We start from the raw sequence: 19,572 nt of genomic DNA, 5'->3' as shown, positions 1-19,572 counted from the left end.
TTTAAATGGTGCAGGAGCCCATCAGAAGCAGACATAAATTTAGAAGGTATAACACTGAAACATGGGTCATAAAACAGAGATGAAGCATATTCTCGAATTATACTGAAATTCACGAGTTCATGTTAAAACAACTCATGGAGACCGAATGGTGAGGTAAGAATAATAAAAATGCACTTGGTGGCAAGGGGGAACCAGCTAGTGGGCGTGAAGCAGTTCTGTAAACTCTAAAGCACTACATAACTTTACGTTCTCTTGGCAAACAAAGACGTCCTGACACAAAATAAGACTTTCCCTGCCTCGGGTTCATCCTTAACCCTTTCCCAAACAGAAAGACGGTGAACAAAGCAGGACTGAGAGAAAACAACTCCCTGAAGGGCTGAGCAGAAGCAGAATGGTGCTAGTTAGGCCCTTCTGCCTCCAGCCTCTGTGTTCTCTCTCCAGCCAGTTCGTGAAGGTCAAGGCAAAAGCACGAGGCAGATACAAAAGACAAATTCTCCCACGGCCCTCTTGAATGCAACCATACCTGCTTCCTCTTTCTCCTTCACAAGAGCTAGACCCATACCTTCCCCTGCCCCCCAGCCCAGCGAAGAAAGGGACTTCAACTCAGTAGTTATAACAAGTGCTGTGTCCCGAGACAACAGCACAATGCATTCATGCTCTGGACGCACCTGAAAAATCTAAGGAATCCAGGAGTGGTAGAGAGACTACGCATTATGTTCTGGAGACAGACCAACAGGACTTCAAAGCCCAGCAATGGCAAAGCTAATGTGGGAAGTTTAAATACTAGCTATTTTATGAAGGAAGGATGTGGCAGAGACTGGGGCATGAGTGATGGTAACACTCCCCTGCTGACCTGGGTGGTGGTAACATGGATGTATTCATTTATGAAAATTCCCTATTTGTACACCTATTTACCTCTCTGAGCATTCATTTCTTCAACCTGTGGAGGGGGGGGGGGGGGGGATCTGTATCCCAATTAATTGTCCTAGAGAGAATATATTTGTAATAATGACGTGAAGTATTAAATATATTACATGATATACTAAGTAAGAGTTTATAGATTCAAAATAATGACACAGAACTATTTTTTGTAATGTTTTCGTTCTTATTTATGAGAGAGAGCGAGCGAGTGCATGAGCAGGGGAGGGGCGGGGGGGGGCAGGGACAGAGGATCAAAAGCAGGCTGTGCACTGATAGCAGGGAGCCCGACGCGGGGCTCGAACTCACAAACTGTGAGATCATGACCTGAGCCGAAGTCGGACGCTCAACCGACTGAGCCACCCAGACACCCTGAAACATATCTATTTAAAAGAGCATGGCTTGGGGCGCCTGGGTGGCGCAGTCGGTTAAGCGTCCGACTTCAGCCAGGTCACGATCTCGCGGTCCGTGAGTTCGAGCCCCGCGTCGGGCTCTGGGCTGACGGCTCGGAGCCTGGAGCCTGTTTCCGATTCTGTGTCTCCCTCTCTCTCTGCCCCTCCCCCGTTCATGCTCTGTCTCTCTCTGTCCCAAAAATAAATAAACGTTGAAAAAAAAAAGAAAAATTTAAAAAATAAAAAAATAAAAAAAAATAAAAGAGCATGGCTTAGCACTTGGCACAAAGCAGGTACCCCAAAACTGGCAACTTATCACCACGTTCTCACAGAGGCGGTCCATCCTAGGAGACACAAACTATATTCTGCTCCAGTCGGTCTGGATATGATCAATTAACACCTGTAATTTCTGCCCAACACAGTGGCTTGAGAAGGAAACAGTTGGCACCCCAAGAAATCTATAGACAAAGAGAAAACAGTATGTCTAGAAATCAGTTAACTCCCCATAGCGGCAAAGCCTGACCTTCCCCGACTCTCCCCAGCCATGTGACAGAACTCTTGTAACTGGCTCGGCAAGGGGAAGAAAACGATTCACAAAGAATCACGAAATCCTGATCCTGAAGAAACCTTAAGTTCAAACTATCACACACGCCACATTTTATAGGTGGGAAATCTGATGTACAGAGAGGCTGCATGACCCTTCTGAACTCACACTGCCAGAGAGAGCCAGATTTCCAGTCTCATGTTCTTTCCCTGCATCAATAGGAAGCAATTTCCCTCCGTCAGGAACCATGAACCACTCCCTACTTCCGCAGTCCTGGCAAAGAAAGCTTGTGCTGGAGTCCTTTTTGGTCTTATGACCCGGGCCTCTGCTACCACAATATTACTGTGGTGGGACAGACACAGCCTGTCCGTAAACTGCTCGGCTCAGCCAAGGCTGGAGCGTTCCATTCCTGGCCAGAGGCTGACACTGGGCCCCGCATGGAACAAGCATGTGCATGCAGGTTCTTGACTCCCTGAAAAATGGTCCACACCGATCGGAATCACACGAGTGTGGAGAGAGCTGACAAATCACAACTTGTAAGGTAGTTAAAAATATGCTACAGAGATATACCCAATTTTTACTAACTGTTGAATGGCTTCCAAACTCAAGTTTGGGGAAAGCCAGACATTTTCACCTCCCACTAACAACGGCATTTTGTCATAATATGGAGCATTCCCAAAGCCCATTCTTACCAAATCAGAAATATAGATTTCCTATTTCCCTTCTGAAGGAGTGACACTATCCCTTTCAAGGAGGGCATTCAGAAGGAAGAGGATGGCAATTCAATTTTTCAGAACTCATCCAGACACTAAGTTGGGTGAAAACAAAATTTTAAAGCATACAAAAATACTTTCCCTTAAAAATTTTTTCCCTCGGAAACCGGAAATTTATTGTAAGTAATTTACAAGATTATACATTAAAAAGTGAAATTTCAATGATTTGCAGAAGGAAAACTATTGTGCTAATAGTCTTACTAATCAGAGTTTTCAGGGAGCCTGGATGGCTCACTTGGTTGAGCCTCTAGGGCTCAGAGACTCTTGATTTCAGCTCAGATCACGATCTCAGGCTCGTGAGATCGAGCCCTGTGTTGGGCTCTACACTGGGCTCTATGCTGGGCATGGAACTTGCTTAAGATTCTCTCTCCCTCTCCCTCTCCCTCTGCCCCACCCCCACTTGCACATGATCTCTCTCTCTCTCTCTCTCTCTCTCTCTTTCTCTCTCTAAAAAAAAAAAAAAATCAAAGAGCTTTCTGAAACTAAAATAAGGCATCTGCTTTTTCAGGGAAGCCATCAGAAAAGAACTTACAACAGGACAAATGTCTTTTCAAAGGTATTCATTCATTCCGTAAATATTTATTGAGACTTTACTTGTGACAGATACTGTTCTAGGCTCTGTGGACACAACAGTGGACTGTGTTTTCACGTTTCAGTGTTACAGAAAGACAGAACGAATGCTGGGGTTTCACAAAGACCACAGGAAACACAGACAATGCTAAACAGATACCCAGGTGTCTGAATCGATTATCCAAGCACGTTGCCTTCAAGGCAGAATTAAGTTACTTCTCTACTTTCAAATCAAAATATCACAGTAAGAATATTTCTTCCTCTTTTGACCATTTTAGTATACATATTTGAAGTACACAAAGTTTTGACACGGGTCCACGCCTGGAAAGCCACAGCCAAATTCAAGATAACAGACATATCCGTCACCCCCCAAGTGTCTTCCTGCCTCTCTGATCCCTGTCACATCTCCCTGTGCCGCCCCCACCCCGGGGAGCCTCTGATCTGTTCTCTGTCACTTCAGATTAGTCTGCATTTTCAAGAATAGAAATGTGTGTGGCTTCCTTCCTTCAGCACATTTACTTTGAAGATTCATCCATATCATCGTGTGCTATTAATCCTTCGTTCCCTTTTCCTGCTGAGTAGTATTCCACTGCGGTGACCATCTGGGCGGTTTCCAATTTGTGGCTACCATACAGCTGCTTCTCTTCTGACACGAGGGGCTTGCCACCCTTTTCACAAAGCTTCCTCTGACTGCTCCCAGCACTTAGGGCCCCCATGTCTCCTTCTGATATCCCAGAGAACTTAGGATACGCCACTTGTGACGGGCACGTGGGCAAAGTGCCCCTTGACCCTAGAAACACATTTCACAGGTCATGGAAAAAAACCTCACCTTGCACGGCTCACCCCCAGAATCTTACCTGTGAATACTGGATACGCTTGCCGTGACCATGATCCCGTAGCACATTAACACCAGCACAAAAAGATGCACAGAGTACCTTTAAGACATCAGGGAGAGAGAAGGGGGAGCGTTGAGTATATTCCAAATGAACACGCCTACTGGACACGCACACTGTGCTCCGCCTATGCCCCCACCAGAAAGCACATGATCTGCTAAGTCATGTTTATGCAACAGAAAATACATCAAAGAGTTTTGCTCTGTGTGATTAAGGTACTAGACTAGATCTTGAAGCAGCAGGAGGAAGTCATGACACAGTCTGTCACCTGTGGTGCAGTAATGTCAGGATCCATAAATGGAAGGCTTGCACTTTGGCACACATACAACTGAGAGTCCAGAAGAGTTCTTTCTCTCTTTAGAACTTTTTTTTTTTTTTTTTTAATTTTAAAGCACCAGGACCAAAACTGATCCTCACCAGATACCAAGACTTTTACCTGTTAGTTGATTCAACATACTCATCGTCTTTTCTCAAATTTTTACTGAAGGAGGAACAGCAGTATTATAGTATCCTGAATGAATTCACAAAAATCCTTAAGTTGGATTTCTAGAAATGTTGGTTCCTAAAACTCTTTCCCCGAGAAGTGCCACCCCCAGGGTATTTGGCCAGCTTAACTGGTAGAGAAAAGAGTCATCCGCAGGCTCTTGCTGTTGAGCAATGACTCACACTTCCTAAGACCAGCACTAAAACTCTTCTTCTACTTTACGCACAGGACTAACATCAATTATTATTGTCATGCAAGAAAAACACCAATATCTACAACAGGTAAGAAAGGTTCCTCATCTGGGAAATGAAACCTTATAGCATTCCACTTACTTGACCCAGGGTAACATCAATGGAAGCACAATTTCTAGAAAAAATTCACCGAATTGACTTCTAATGGATAGTCAGTTTATTGGTTCTAGGTTCTTTACAATAAATGAGATTCCTAGAATATACAATAGTAGTGTGTGTGTGTGTATACACATGTATATGTGTATGTGTGTGTGTATATACATGTGTGTATATATATGTGTGTGTATATATATGCGTGTTTATATATATGTGTGTGTATATATATGCGTATATTTATATATATAGATATATATATAAAAAAACAATAGGAGTATATATATATTTTTTTTACAATAGGAGTATATATTTCATTTCCTGCCTGGGAAATGCCAAGAATGTTGCCCCAACACACCCAAATGATAAATACTAGAATTTCTGAGGCTCATACTCACCAGCCAAAACAAAAGATGACAAAATAGATGCCAAAAATGGTGGCAAATGCGTGCCGGACATCGGGACTGGTTTTACCAGGACTTAAGTAGATGCGGAACCAGAAAGCAGCGAACAAGGCAAAGAGCTGACATGCTACAAAATTCACCTGTTTGGCGGGAAGAGAGAGAGAGAGACTCAAAACCGTTATTTATCCTTCTGCCTGTGTGCGATTTCTCTCCGGTCTTTTCAGATCTCCGCATCTGGGTGCATCTGCAACATGGACTTTTTCCTCAGCAGAGTGTTTGTTTGGAAAAGGTTCAGGAGACTGACCAGGTAACCAGGCCCTCATCTGATGTGAGAAGTGAGAAACCTGAGTTTCATTCTCAATTTTTTTTTTCATTTTTTATATACATATAATTTGTCAAGTTAGCTACCATATAGTGTATACAGTAGGCTCTTGATTCTGGGGGTAGATTTCATGTCTAATGTTTCAAGACGAGCCAAGCTTGCTTTCTCACCCACAACACAGAGGGCTTTTCAATGCAGAGGGCCTCAGTGACTGTGAGGTCAGTTTACTGGGTCTCTTTCCACCGCATCCCCAGCGCTATCCTAAGATAAAGCACGTGTTCTGTAAGAGGCACAAATGAACTAAATCCGTGACGCGTCCCTCATGAAATACCTGAGAAACTAAATGCTTCTCTCCAAAGTCATCATCAACTGTTTGACTCTAATTTTTCTCATTTTAACTTAACACCAAATGAAAAAAATAAAAACACATGAACACCAAATGAACAAGAGGACAGCTCAAGTTCAAGGACTGTCACTAAAAAGCCACACACAAAAAAGAAACACCCCCACCTTACACTTCCAACGCCACCCTATCCAATTATTTAAAATAGGCAACAAATTTCCTTGGAAAAGTCTCATTCATCTATCTCTCAAAAATATTGTACGTACAAGAAAATATAAAATAACTCCCTGACACCCCGGGGAAAGACCGGCTGATGTAACACAAAACCCAAATGCATCAGGTGATGTAACCATTAATTACAACAGGAAGAGCGGTTCAAACTTTTCAGAGTGTTCGGAGGGAAAACTTAGCTTCTAGAAGACACTTAACGGAAAAGGGATCGAGGATATAAATACCTGAATAGAGCCTCAAATTCAGCCTCCACAGTTTCTCAAACGACAAAAAACTGTAGCTGCTGGTGAAATTCATTAGGGCTGTCTCCCGGCGGGGGCGGAGGCAGCAACATTAGCTCCTCCTGAGCTCACTTTGTCTTCCCGATAAAAACCAAGACGACTTGGGGCCCCTGGTAATTCACAGGAAGGCTTTCAGAGAATCTTCTGTTTCGTTTTTGAAAACTGTGCTGAGCTTCCCCTCTGTTTAGAGACCACTCTTCGCGGACCTTTCCAAACACTGATCCCCGCTACTGCCTGCCCTGGCTTTCTACCCTGGAAGACAGAGAGGAGGTGAACCGTGATTCTGGTCTGCAGGATGCGGTCCTATCATTTCGTGCAGCCTAAACACGCCACCGCCAACTCTCTCTCTCTCACACACACACAATGGAGAGAAAAATAATCACCTTAGTGAGGGTCCAAATGTCAAAGAATTGGCAACTGGAAAGTAGAAGTTATGATCATCTGTAGGTGATCAATCACACTTTCTTTCATTCTCTCAGCCACAGCAGAATACGGTCCCCCAGGCAGCAGAGCAGCTCAGGGGAAATTGGTTCCATTCCTTGAGGTTTGCCGGTAATTACCGAGCACCCCTGCACGTGAGGAATGATCCAAAGGGTAGATCGTGTTCTCACGTGCAGTCCCGGGACCAGCAGCCGCAGCTGGAAAACCATCAGAAATGCAAATTCTCGGGGCACCTGGGTGGCTCAGCCGGTTAAGCGTCCAACTTAGGCTCAGGTCATGATCTCGGAAAAAAAAATTTTTTTTTTTTTTTTTGAGACAGAGAGAGACAGAGCATGAACAGGGGAGGGTCAGAGAGAGGGAGACACAGAATCTGAAACAGGCTCCAGGCTCTGAGCTGTCAGCACAGAGCCCGACGCGGGGCTTGAACTCACCAACCGTGAGATCATGACCTGAGCCGAAGTTGGCCGCTTAACCTACTGAGCCACCCAGGCGCCCCAATGGAAAAATTTTTTGAAAAAGAAATGCAAACTCTCGTGCCCCACCTGAGACTTAGCTAAATTAGACCTTCCCAAGGTGGGTCCAGCAATCTGTGCTTTAACAGCCCCCCAAGAAATGGGGGTGCATAGTCACTTTGAGAAGCCCTGGGATACAGGAGAAAGGAGGCACGCTGCCTGCCTAGCAGACCTTATACTCTGAGAAAGGAACAAAAGAACCCACAAGTAATTGTAAAGTAACATTAACATGGCTCGAAGTTAGTACATGATTATTATTCTCTTACATTACACCCCCTTTAGATCCGAAGTAAATAATGAGAAGTTTCACGGTTAAGGAGGGATGAGACTCAGGCTGACAACTAGGAAAAAAACTGTTGAAATAGGTAAAAACTGAGGCGCGGGAGCAGTTAAGGACATGAAAAATACTGCTGCCTGGGGCACCTGGGTGGCTCAGTTAAGTGTCAGACTTCGGCTCAGGTCATGATCTCGCGGTTCGTTGAGTCTGAATGAGCCCCGCATCGGGCTCTGTACTGACAGTGTGGAGCCTGCTTAAGATTCTCTCTCTCCTTCTCCCTCTCTCTCTTTCTCTCAAAATAAATTAAAAAACGTTAAAAAAAAATACTGCTGCCTGGATCCTATCCCCAACCATTCTGACATAACTGGCCTGACATCAGGACTTTCCAAGGCGTTCAGGTGGTTCTGATATTCAGGCAAGATGGAAAGCACCTGGTTTAGAAGTATAATAAGAGGGACCCTCAGAGGCACCCAGGAGGAACTAGACTTTCTCATAAAGAAGAAAAGCACAAATAAAGGAGAAGGAGATTGGTGAAGGTCGTGTGGCAGGGATGAGACAACAGATTTAAGCTCAATGGTCGTCACTCAGCCGGCCCAGGCATCCTCAGCCTCCTGAGAGTCTCATCAACTTGGCTTGTCTTAAGGAAGGTGGGTCCTTCTAACCCACCTCCAAGGAAGAATAAGGCTCACTGTGGGGAAACTACCTCTGATCTTGTCACCCTCGTGATCAATAAGGAGGAAACAAAGACTCACTGGGCCACTGAAGCAATCTGCCATTTTTCAGCCACCATGATCTCATGGGTAACCGATGAATATCCTAGTTCTGACTCTCGGGTGTCAGCTGGGTGAGCTTTGGTAATTCATTGATTAATTCTACAAACATTGGCTGGCTGATGCTATATGCCAGATACTGGGTACAGCGGGCAAAATATTGTCACTACCAGCAAGTTAAGAAAAGAAGACTTACATGCTCTGGGTTTCAATTGCTTTTTTTGGGGGGCGGAGGGGGGTTCCAAAACATGTGCTTTGGGAGACCTAGTCTGTAACGGTCTCTGATTCTAATCTAACTCAAATCCTTTCCCTTAACTGGTAGTGGTTAATGCCTAAATGCAAGACCCTTGGGACTAAAAGCTTCCTCCTACACACAGACACAACCCACACCCCCATCCTCTTCCCGGGAGTGAGTCATGGATGGCTGGATGAATGTTCCCTGGCAAACTGTTCCAAGGCAAAAGTGGAAACACACACACACACACACACACACACACACACACACACACACACAGCAACACCACTCAGTTCTCGCAGGAGGCTCCTAGCAGGATTGCTTTTCAACCACCAGATGTACATCTTAAAAGGCACAAGCTGAACCACAGTTAGCCACCTCTTCACATCCATTAGGATGGCTATTTTAAAAACAAAATAATAAGTGTTGGCAAGAACCGGGAGAAATCAGAACCCTTGTATGCTGCTGGTAAGAATGTAAGATGGTACAGCCACTGTGGAAAACAATATGGCGGTTCAAAAAATTAAAAATATAAGTACATATGATCCAGCCATCCCACTTCTGGGTATTTACCCAAAAGAACTGAAAAAAGGGTCTTGAAGAAATATCTCTCCACCCATGTTTGTAGCAGCATTATTCACAATAGCCAAAAGGTGGAAGCAACCCAAGTGTCTACCAATAGATGAATGGATTAAAAAAAAAATGTGGCAAACAAATACAGTGGAATATTATTCAGCCTTAAAATGGGGGAAATTCTGACATATGCTACAACATGGATGAACTTCAAGGGCATTATGCTAAGTGAACAAGTCAGTCACAAAAGGACAACTATTCTATGATTCCACTTAAATGAGGTACCTAGAATACAGTAGTTAAATTCATAGAGACTGAAAGTAGGACAGTGATTTCCAGAGACTGAGGGGTAGAGGGAACCGGCTTATTATTTAGTGGATACAGAGTTTCAGTTTTGCAAGATGAAAAGAGTTCTGGAGACGGGTGGTGGCATGGTTGCACAACAACGTGAATGTTAATGCCACTGAACTATCCTATATGCTTAAAAATGGTTAAAATGGTTGTGTCTCCCTCTCTCTCTGCCCCTCCCCAACTCTCACTTTGTCTCACTCTGTCTCTCAAAAATAAATACACGTAAAAAGAAATGTTTTTAATGGTTAAAATGGAAAATTTCATATTTTGTGTATTTTATCACAATTTTTTTTTAAGTATAGGCTGAAGCATGACACCAATTTCTTTGCATTTGCTACTTCTGTGGCCAACGGTGACAGGCTGCCATGACAACAGTTCTTACAGGAACAGAATGAGATCTTGGCTCCTTTCCTCTCTATAGGGCCAACAAAATTGGAGGCATTGTTTTTCAGAAATGCATCCCAAAGTGGATTGTATTTGATGTATAGGATCTGCTTCCAAATAACCTTGAAGGGATGGGTAGAGTGGAGGGAGTATAAATCAGTGATTCTCAACTGGGGATGACTTGCCCCCTCCCGGGAGACATTTTTGGTTGTTATAACCAGAAATGGTGGTGGGGGAATGCTCCTGCTATCTAGTGGGTAGAGGCCAGGAATACCGCAAAACATCCTAAAAGGCAGAGGACAGCCTCCCACAACAAAGAATTTCCCGGCCCAAAATGTCGGTAGAGCCGCTATGAACAAATCATGGTATAGACGAAACAAGATTGGCCACGAGTTGAAAACTGAGTGCTGGGCACATGAAAGAGGTCATTCTACTAATCTCTCCACTTGTGTGTATGTTTGAACTTTTCCATAATAAACCGGTTTTAAAAATTATACAACTCTGGAAAGCAAATCACTGGCCTGGGATGATACAGATATTAAACTTTGGTGACTACAAGCAGCTGAAACTGAGAAGGCCTCTTTATCCAAACTGGAGAAACACTAAGTTAATAAAGTAACACACATAAGTACAGAAACAAACTAAAACAATAAAGGGATCGCATCTTCCTAAAGGGGGGGAGGGATCAAGCCTTTTAGGAAATGATCGAACCCCCGTTAAGAAGAGAATCAAATTACAATTACAAGAGAACAAAAGACCTACCTTCAATAATAATAATCAAATGAAGTATTTGATCCCATCCCACAACCAAGAATAGACTTTGTGGTTCCAAGAGTCAACACAGAGCCAGAATACTCTGCTGCACGACCAGGATCCACCACTTACTGGTTGAAGAGTTATACCAGCTTGCTGCATTTTGGCTCTTAGCTCATGTGACGGGGGTAGGAACAGTGGTACCATTTGACACGATTGCTGGGACAAAAGAATATATAAGACTATTTGAAACAGTGCCTGGCACTGATAAGCACTTACTATTAATATCATTCTACATCTACTAAGTTAACATGCAGATTGTGGGTAGAATAACTCCATACACCGTCACTACTGTTGAGCTGTTAAGAGCCGGCCTCCCCAGTCTCCTCCCTGCTGCCTTTGTACCGATTCCCTTTCCCACCCAACGTTCAGGCAGCCGCCAGAACTTTCCATGTGTCCTTTCTTCCACAGGGAGAGGCAATGCAGCTTCTGACAAAGAGCCAATCTCTGGGCTTTCCAGCTCCCAAGTGGGGTTTTATAAACTAAAAGCAGAGATCAATCTGAATAAATCAAAGCAGTCTACCAATGTTGAAAAGATAGTTTTTTTTTTTTCCTTTTTAAAATTCTAAAAACTTGTCTTTATATAGATCAAGAGCAAAATGGAAGAATTTAAAGTATGAAGTTTCTACTACAGTCGTGGAGGGAAGAAAAGTTCTTAATGATGAAAGGGTTATTTTTCTGTCCAAAATAAGGAGATAGAGTTTGGCCAGTGTGTTGAAGGAGGGATTCAGCGGAGCAGGACTAGCAACTTGACATGGGGTGGGAGGGGGGGGGGGGGGGGCGGTGACAGCAGAGGCGGTGAGACCTCAAAACTTGATGGGATCCTGGAGAAGTCCGGAGGAATGACACAGGTTATCACTGTTGGAGATTGGCTGTCTAGCTTCCCAGGATGCAGCCCTGGGAGATGGGCCAGCATTGCTTCCAGAAGGCCCAGAGGGTGATGAAATACATGGGCTCAGGGCATCTCTCAGGCCCCTCTCCCAGGCTCCAGAACAGCAGAGAGGCCAGCTGAGAACTGGTAGGCCCGAGAAGGTCTTGCGGTTGCATTCAGGAGAATGTTGAGTGTGAACCTGCCACCAGGAGCCACGGAAGATGCTGCAGCGAACAGCAGATAAACCAGCAGCAAGAGGCTAATGCCCAAGACCACAGGGAGGGGCTCCACTCAAGCAGAAGCCAGCAAGACCCCAACAGCACAGGGACCGGAGGCCCTCACCCAGGCTACAGAGGTCTGTAGACCCCTCAGGGCTTACCTGATTCCCAGCCATAGAGGGAGACAAACCTCTACCATAACCAGCCCCAAACAGAAGGAAGCCGCTTATAACTGGCAATGTAGCGCGAAAGCTAAATTAAGTTTAGTAGGGACAAACTTAAAAGTTACAGTTTTTGCACATCTATCTCTGGCTGAAAATTTTCAGCCCATCATTATCACCACGATTAGAGATGTGCACAAAAAATCTCCACAAAAAAATATTTAACTCCGTGTTAACTTCTCGAAGCAAGAAGAAGGGACCTAAAAGTTCAACAAAATTAGTAAAGAGATTGGTTAACACATGAACAACTCAAGGACACACCCTGAATTATAATCCTTTTTGAAACGACTGTGGTACTATTTGCCGTAAGCCACACTTCCAACCGAATGGAAATCTATTCGTTGGATGACAAAAAAGCAGAATGCTAAAAAAAAAAAAATGTTAAGGCATTATTTACAAGACAGAATGACATAAAATTTACCTAATCGTAGGACAAAAGGATAGTAATTAATGGTAAACCTATGCAACAGAACAGTATTCCAGGGGTGCCTCGGTCAGTTAAGCCACATCATGACTTAGGCTCAAGTCATGATCTTGCGGGTCATGAGGTTGAGACTTACATCAGGGCCTGTACTGATGGCTCAGAGCCTGGAGCCTGCTTCGGATTCTGTGTCTCCCTCTCTCTCTGCTCCTCCCCAGTTCATGTGCACACTCACTCATTCTCTCTCTCTCTCTCTCTCTCAAAAAGAAATAAACATTTAAAAAATAATAATAAAATAAAAAATAAATAAAAGTGTATGTATGCCTACACCTGTGTTAAAAAAAAACAACAACAGTGGTATTAGGAAAAAGGCAAACATAACACGTGAGATGGAATTCGGAGGTTTTGTCAGGGTGACGGGAATCTGGGCAAATTTTTTGCAAAAATTCTTTTACAATTTATAGTTGTAAATTCCACGTGGAATTTCTCACACACACCACACACACACACACACACGCGCGCGTGAGCACACACAATCAAGGCAATCTAAGAAACTCTAAAAAATCTGTATTTAATTCTACTTACGCTAGCCTCAAGGCTGAATTTATTAGCACCTACCACAGCTAACTTTTAGGAAGGAGTTAGGCATAAATAAAAAAAAAAATTAACCTGTAAAAAGTTTCCTCTTAAAGAAAAACATGTTTTACAGGCAGTAAAATGTCAAGGGTAACGGTGTGGACAGCCAAAGAGAATAGAAATATGTCCCATGATGCTCTTGAATAAACCCTTCACATTTAGAAGGAACATGTGCGGATGTCTTGACTTTGGGGCTGGCGTACCCCCTCCCGAGCAGAAAAGAAAGCTACGCTTTCATCTGTGATACACAACAATATGCTGTGCACAGTTAGAGTATTGTGTGGGTCCTATGCCTAAGGAAACAGCAGAGCACAGCGGTTTTGATCAGACGCTCAAAACGCAAGCCTGGCGTACCTCACGTTAACAAGAGCTCGGTTTCCACGGCTCTTGCAAGATTTCAAAGCCACGACAAGCAAATAAAACACATGCCCAAGGCTGTGATTCCCTATTTCACCAAAGCACGGTGAAACCATACTGCAATGTTCAAGCGCACGTCTTCAATCTTTCTGCTGTAACGTGCTGCTGGAGAGGGGGTTTATTTGGGGATTTCTGTGCCTCGGTCTTCATATTCTTGCAACGAGAAACGAACTCTGCCAGGGGCAAGAAAGCACTGCCTTCCTCCTAATGAAGAGATGTAAGCAGTCTATTTTTAACAAACAGCAAATATTAACGGTCCAAAATTATGTCCTCCATGACAGTGGCTCAGCAATGAGGTGCAGGCGACTGTCCAGGCCTGGAATGTTTCTCTCAGCAACAGTGCCTTATATGTTCCCAGACAAAACCGATCTAATTAAACAATTCCTTATTTAAAGGCAAGCCATTCCCTCCTCCACAAACAGTGCTCTTTTGCATTGCCTCCTACGAATAAATGTGGCTGGGGGAGACTACAAGAAATGCTATTCCCTTCTGCACCATGGAACAAAAAGTGTCTGTGCCACACTCTTCAGCTACTTTGCGCTTTCAAAGAGAGCCTTGTTACACTTCTGTTCCAACCTCCCTGGAATGTCAACAAGAAATGCTTTTTTTTTTTTTCTTACTTGTTTTTTAATGTTTATTTATTTTTGAGAGAGAGAGACAGGGCGTGAGCAGGAGAGGGGCAGAGAGAGAGGGAGACACAGAATCGGAAGCAGGCTCCAGGCTCCGAGCTGTCAGCATAGAGTCCGACACGGGGCTCGAACCCACAGACCAAGAGACCACGACCTGTGTCCAAGTGGGACACTTAACTGACTGAGCCACCCAGGCGCCCCATAACATACAAGTTTTGACTAATAATAATAGGGATGTATTGTGCACGTATATTTACTGAGCTCAACAAAACCTTGGCTGTTACTCTACATGCTTGACATCCATTACCGCATTTAGTCTTCTCAAAGAGCCTCACTGTCCCACTGAGGAACCTCAGACACAAGGCGAAGGGCCTCAGAGCTGTCAACTGCTGGGCAGCACCACGACTGGTTTAGAGACACTCAGCTGGGGGCGCCTACATGGCTCAGTCCATTAAGCATCCGACTTTGGCTCAGGTCATGATCTCGCGTGTGTGAGTTCGAGCCCTGCGTCGGGCTCTGTGCTGACGGCTCAGAGCCTGGAACCTGCTTCGGATTCTGGGTCTCCCTCTCTCTCTGCCCCTCCCCTGCTCACGCTCTGTCTCTCTCTCTCTCACTCACTCTCTCTCTCTCTCTCAAAAATGAATAAAACATTAAAAAAAATATTTAGAGATGCTCAGCCATTGCCTACGATTGTGTCTCAAGATCTCGATCTTGTAGGGTGGCGGGGCTGGGGGTAGGGGCGGACCTGAATCAGGCTGCCAGGCTCAACATCCTGTCCAACAACTGTTCTCTGAGGCTCACCCAGACCTTTTCTCTGGAGTTTGTATACTCACATCAGAAGCTTCCTTCCCTCAGTTCAGAGTATGTCATCCAGTTCCTCTGGAGTGAGATAATCCCTCTATTAATTCTCAGGGGAAAAATCCTGTATTTTGGTTAGTTTAGACTTGTGGCTACCCTATGCTGTAAATATCATGTCATGTATTAGTTATGATTTAGAATGAAAACCCTTTAGAAATGAATTCCAGAAGATACAAGGGCAAAAAAATGTTTATGCTGTTTAGCCATGGCAGACTGAAACCTTAAAATATGTGGGTGACATGTTTTATAAGGATCTGCCTCCAGCTTGCCTCCCAGCCCACAAATCATTTCCTTCTAATCCTCGGCCAAGGAGGCAGGGAAGACTGAATAAAATCTGGGACCATTTGAGGAGTGCTGAAAACACTGTCCACAAACACCCACCCATGTCCTCTGGAGATGTGATCTCCCCACGAAAACCACCTCCGTCGTTAGCCACTTGAAAGCGACAACAAAGGGGTTCCTGGGTGGCTCGCCACAAAGCGTCCAACTTTGGCTCAGGTCAGGGTCTTGCAGTTTACGGGTTCAAGCCCCACATTGGGCTCTCTGCTGTCAGCACAGAGCCCACTTCAAATCCTCTGCGTCCCCTCTCTCTCTGCCCTTCTTCCCCTGCTTGCTCGCTCTCTCTCTCTCTCAAAAATAAATATTTATTAAAATAAAAGAAAGTGACAATAATAACACGATAATAATAACTAACAGCAGGACGTGTACCACATCACAGGCACTGCTCTAGGTCCTTCTGAGTAACTTCTTCAACATTCACAACTCTCTGAGGCTCTTCGAGGCATTCATTTTAGAAAAGAGGAAATTAAGTCACAGAGAGGTTAAGAAATTTTCCCAAACATCACATGCCTCCCGGATCCTGCTTCCAGAGCCCATCTGCTTAGCCAACCATGCATGATTCATCAAAATCTTCACCTGTAATTCCAACATCTCATTCTCCAGGCAAGGAAAGGTGGAGACCAGAGATTGGCAGTGACTTGGCCTGGGTCACACAGCCACGGAATGTCAGAGCTGGGACGAGAACTAAGGTGTCCTGACCCTGGTCCGGTGCACCTGCCTGCAATCCTTTACCAGTCGTGGATGCGGGATGGAAGTAAGACAGGATGCAGGTCAGAGAGGACCACGCCAGGGTGAGGTCTGAGGGAGGAGTCCCAGACGGCCAGCGGGAGGAAGGGACACACGCGGCAGGAGAAAGCACCACCACACAAGGAAGTGCAAGGTTTGGGGCGACTTTATCACCTTTGGTTTTCTTCTTATTAAGATATAATTGACATGTAACATATTAGTTTCCGGTGTACAAAAGAATGACATCTGTATATGTTATGAAATGATTACAATAAGTCCAGTTAATACCCATCACCACACATAATTACACACTTTTTTTTGGTGATAACTTTTTTATAAGTTTGTTGTGAGAGACAGAGAGAGAGAGAAAGAGAGAGCAGGGGAGGGGCAGAGAGAGAGGGAGAGAGAATCTCAAGCTGGCACTGCATCGCAACACAGAGCCTAACGTGGAGCTTGAACTCACGAACTGTGAGATCATGACCCAAACCGAAATCAAGAGTGAGCACTGAACTGACCGAGCCACCCAGGCACCACTTTTGGCGATAAGAGCTTTTAAGATCTATCTCTTAGCAACTTTCAAATACACAATACAGTACTGTTAACTACAGTCACCACGCTGGGTATTACATTCCCATGACTTACTTATTTTATAAGTCGAAGTATGTATCTTTTAACACCCTACACCCATTATGCTCAAGCCCCAGCCCCCACTTCTGGCAACCACCAATCTGTTCTCTGTTTCTATGAGTTCTGGGGGTTTTTTTAGATTCCGCGTGTAAGTGAGATCACATGGTACTTGTCCTTCATCTTATTTCATTTAGCATAAAACCCTCAAAGTCCATTCATATTGTCACAAATGGCAAGTTTCCTTTTTTTTCTGAAGTTTACTGATTTGAGAGAGAGAGAAAGCGTGAGGGAGAGAGGGGCAGAGAGAGAGGGTGAGAGAAAGAATCCCAAGCAGGCTCCACGATGTCAGCACAGAGCCCAACATGGGGCTCAACCCCAAGAAATGTGAGATCGGGACCTGAACCAAAGTCAGATGCCCAACTGAATAAGCCACCCAGGTGCCCCTATTTTCCTTTTTTATGGCTGAATAATATTCCATTGCGCGCGCGCGCGCACACACACACACACACACAAATTTTTTTTTAGTTTATTTATTTTTAAGAGAGAGCACAAGCAGACTCCACACAGAGAGCAGAGAGAGAAGAAGACAGAGAATCCCAAGCAGACTCCACACTGTCACCAAAGAGCCCAGTGCAGGGCTTGAAATCACAAACCATGAAATCGTGACCTGAGCCAAAACCAAGAGTCAAATGCTTAACCAACTGAGCCACCCAGGCGCCCCCACACACACTTTATCTATTCAACCACCAGTGGACATTGAGGTTCCTTCTACGTACTGGCTACAGAAAATGCTGCTACAACGAATATAGGGGGGGCACGTATCTTTTCAAGGTAAGAGTTTTCATTTCTTTTGGATGAATACCCAGAAGTGGAATTGCTAGTTCTATTTCTAATTTTTTGAGGAAGGTGCATACTGTTTTCCCCAGTGTCTGCACCAATTTGCATTCCCACCAGTAAGGCACAAGGGTTCCCTTGTCTCCACAGCCTTGCCAACACTTATTATCTCTTGTCCTTTTGATTCTAGCCATTATGACAGGTGTGAGGTAGTATCTCATTGTGCTTCTGATTTGCATTTCCCTGATAATCAATGATGTCAAACACCTTTTCATGTGTCTGTTGGCCACCTATAGGTCTTCTTTGGAAAAATGTTTATTTCAGCTCCTCTGCCCAATTTTTAATCAGACTGTTTTTTGCTATTGGGTTGTATGTGTTCTTTATATATTTGGGATACTAACCCCTCATGAGATTTGCGATTTGTAAATATCTTCTATTCCATAGGCTGCCTTTCATTTTGTTGTGCAGCTTTTTAGTTTGTTACAGTCCTTATTTATTTTTGCTTTTGTTGCCTTTGCTTTGGGTCTCAAATCCAAAAGATCATTGCCAGACCTATGTCAAGGAGCTAACTGCCTATGTTTTCTTCCAGGAGTTCTATGGTTTCAGGTCTTACAGTCAAGTCTTTAATCCATTTTGAGTTAATTTTTGTGTATGGTGAAAGATAGTGGTCAAATTTCATTCTTTTGCATGTGGCTGTCCAGTTTTCCCCCGCCATCTATTGAAAACACTGTCCTTACCCATTACATACTTTTGACTCCTTTGTTATACGTTAATTGACCATATACGCAAGTGTTTATTTCTGGGCTCTGTAGTCTGTCCCATTATTCTGTTTTATGCCAATACGACAGTATTTCTGATTACTACAGCTTTGTAATACGCTTTGAAATCAGGAAGCATGATGCCTCAAGCTTTGTTTTTCTTACTCAAGATTGCTTTCACTATTCAGGGTCTTTTGCCACTCCGTACAAATTTTAAGACTGTTCGATTTCTGTGGAAAATGCCATTGACATTTTGATAGGGATTGTACTAAATTTGCAGGTTGCTTTGGGTAGTATGGGCATTTTAACAATATTCATTTTTCTAATCCATGAACATAGAATATCTTTCCATTTACTTATGTCCTCTTCAGTCATTCTCATCAGTGTCTTACAGTTTTCAACGTACAGGTCTTTAACTTCTTTGGTTAAATTTATTCCTAAGTATTGTAAATTATATAATTATGGGATTATAAATGAATTATTTTAATATATCTTTCTGCTGGCTCATTTTTAGTGTACAGTAATATAACAGATTTTTGTACATTGATTTCATATCTTGCAACTTACTGAATTTGTGTACTAGTTCTAAGTTTTTTGGTTCAGTCTTTAGGGTTTCCTATATATAATATCATGTCATCTGCAAATAGAGACAGTTTTACTTTGTTCTTTCCAATTCTAATGCCTTCGTATCTTTTTCTTGCCTAATTGCTTTAGCTAGGACTTCCAGTACTATGTTGAATAAAAGTAGTGAGAGTGGGTACCCCTTGCTTTGTTCCTGACTTAAGAGGAAAAGCTTTTACCTCTTTGTCATTGAATATGATATTAACTGTGGTGTTATTATATATAGCCTTTATTATTCTAAGAAATGTTCTCTCTATACCTACTTTGTCAATTTTATCATAAATGGATATTGAATTTTGTCAAATGCTTCTTCTGCATCTATCAAGATGACCATATGATTTTTATCCTTCATTTCGTTAACATGTTGACTGGTTTGCAGATGGTGAACCGTCCCTGCATCCCTGGGATGAATCTTACATGATCACGGTGTCTGATTTTTGTCATATTGTTGAATTGGGTTTGCTAATATTTGTTGAAGATGTCTGCATCTCTGTTCACCAAGAATACTGGCCTATAATTTTCTTTTCTTGTGGTGTCCTTG

The 19,572-nt window shown here is 43.6% G+C and overlaps 1 protein-coding gene across 7 annotated transcripts in view; it reads right to left on the bottom strand.

The window, feature by feature from the left end:
• MBOAT1 (membrane bound O-acyltransferase domain containing 1) overlaps positions 1 to 19,572 on the bottom strand; it is a 106,480-nt gene that overhangs the window by 40,885 nt on the left and 46,023 nt on the right. For 6 of the 7 annotated variants that reach the window (XM_045497253.1, XM_045497252.1, XM_045497251.1 and 3 more), the window contains exons 2-3: positions 5,317 to 5,462; positions 4,055 to 4,132 (exon numbers count right to left, since the gene is read on the bottom strand). In XM_045497253.1, coding sequence (XP_045353209.1) covers positions 4,055 to 4,101 — 47 coding nt within the window. In that variant the 5' untranslated portion in view covers positions 4,102 to 4,132; positions 5,317 to 5,462. Of the gene's footprint in view, positions 1 to 4,054; positions 4,133 to 5,316; positions 5,463 to 6,442; positions 6,647 to 19,572 lie in introns of those variants that run through there. The other variant, XM_045497254.1, reaches the window with a different exon arrangement.

Source organism: Leopardus geoffroyi, chromosome B2 (assembly GCF_018350155.1).
Source record: "Leopardus geoffroyi isolate Oge1 chromosome B2, O.geoffroyi_Oge1_pat1.0, whole genome shotgun sequence".
Classification (NCBI taxonomy): Eukaryota; Metazoa; Chordata; class Mammalia; order Carnivora; family Felidae; genus Leopardus; species Leopardus geoffroyi.
The sequence above is the reverse complement of the archived record's forward strand: the minus strand, read 5'-3'. Positions and strand labels throughout refer to the sequence as shown.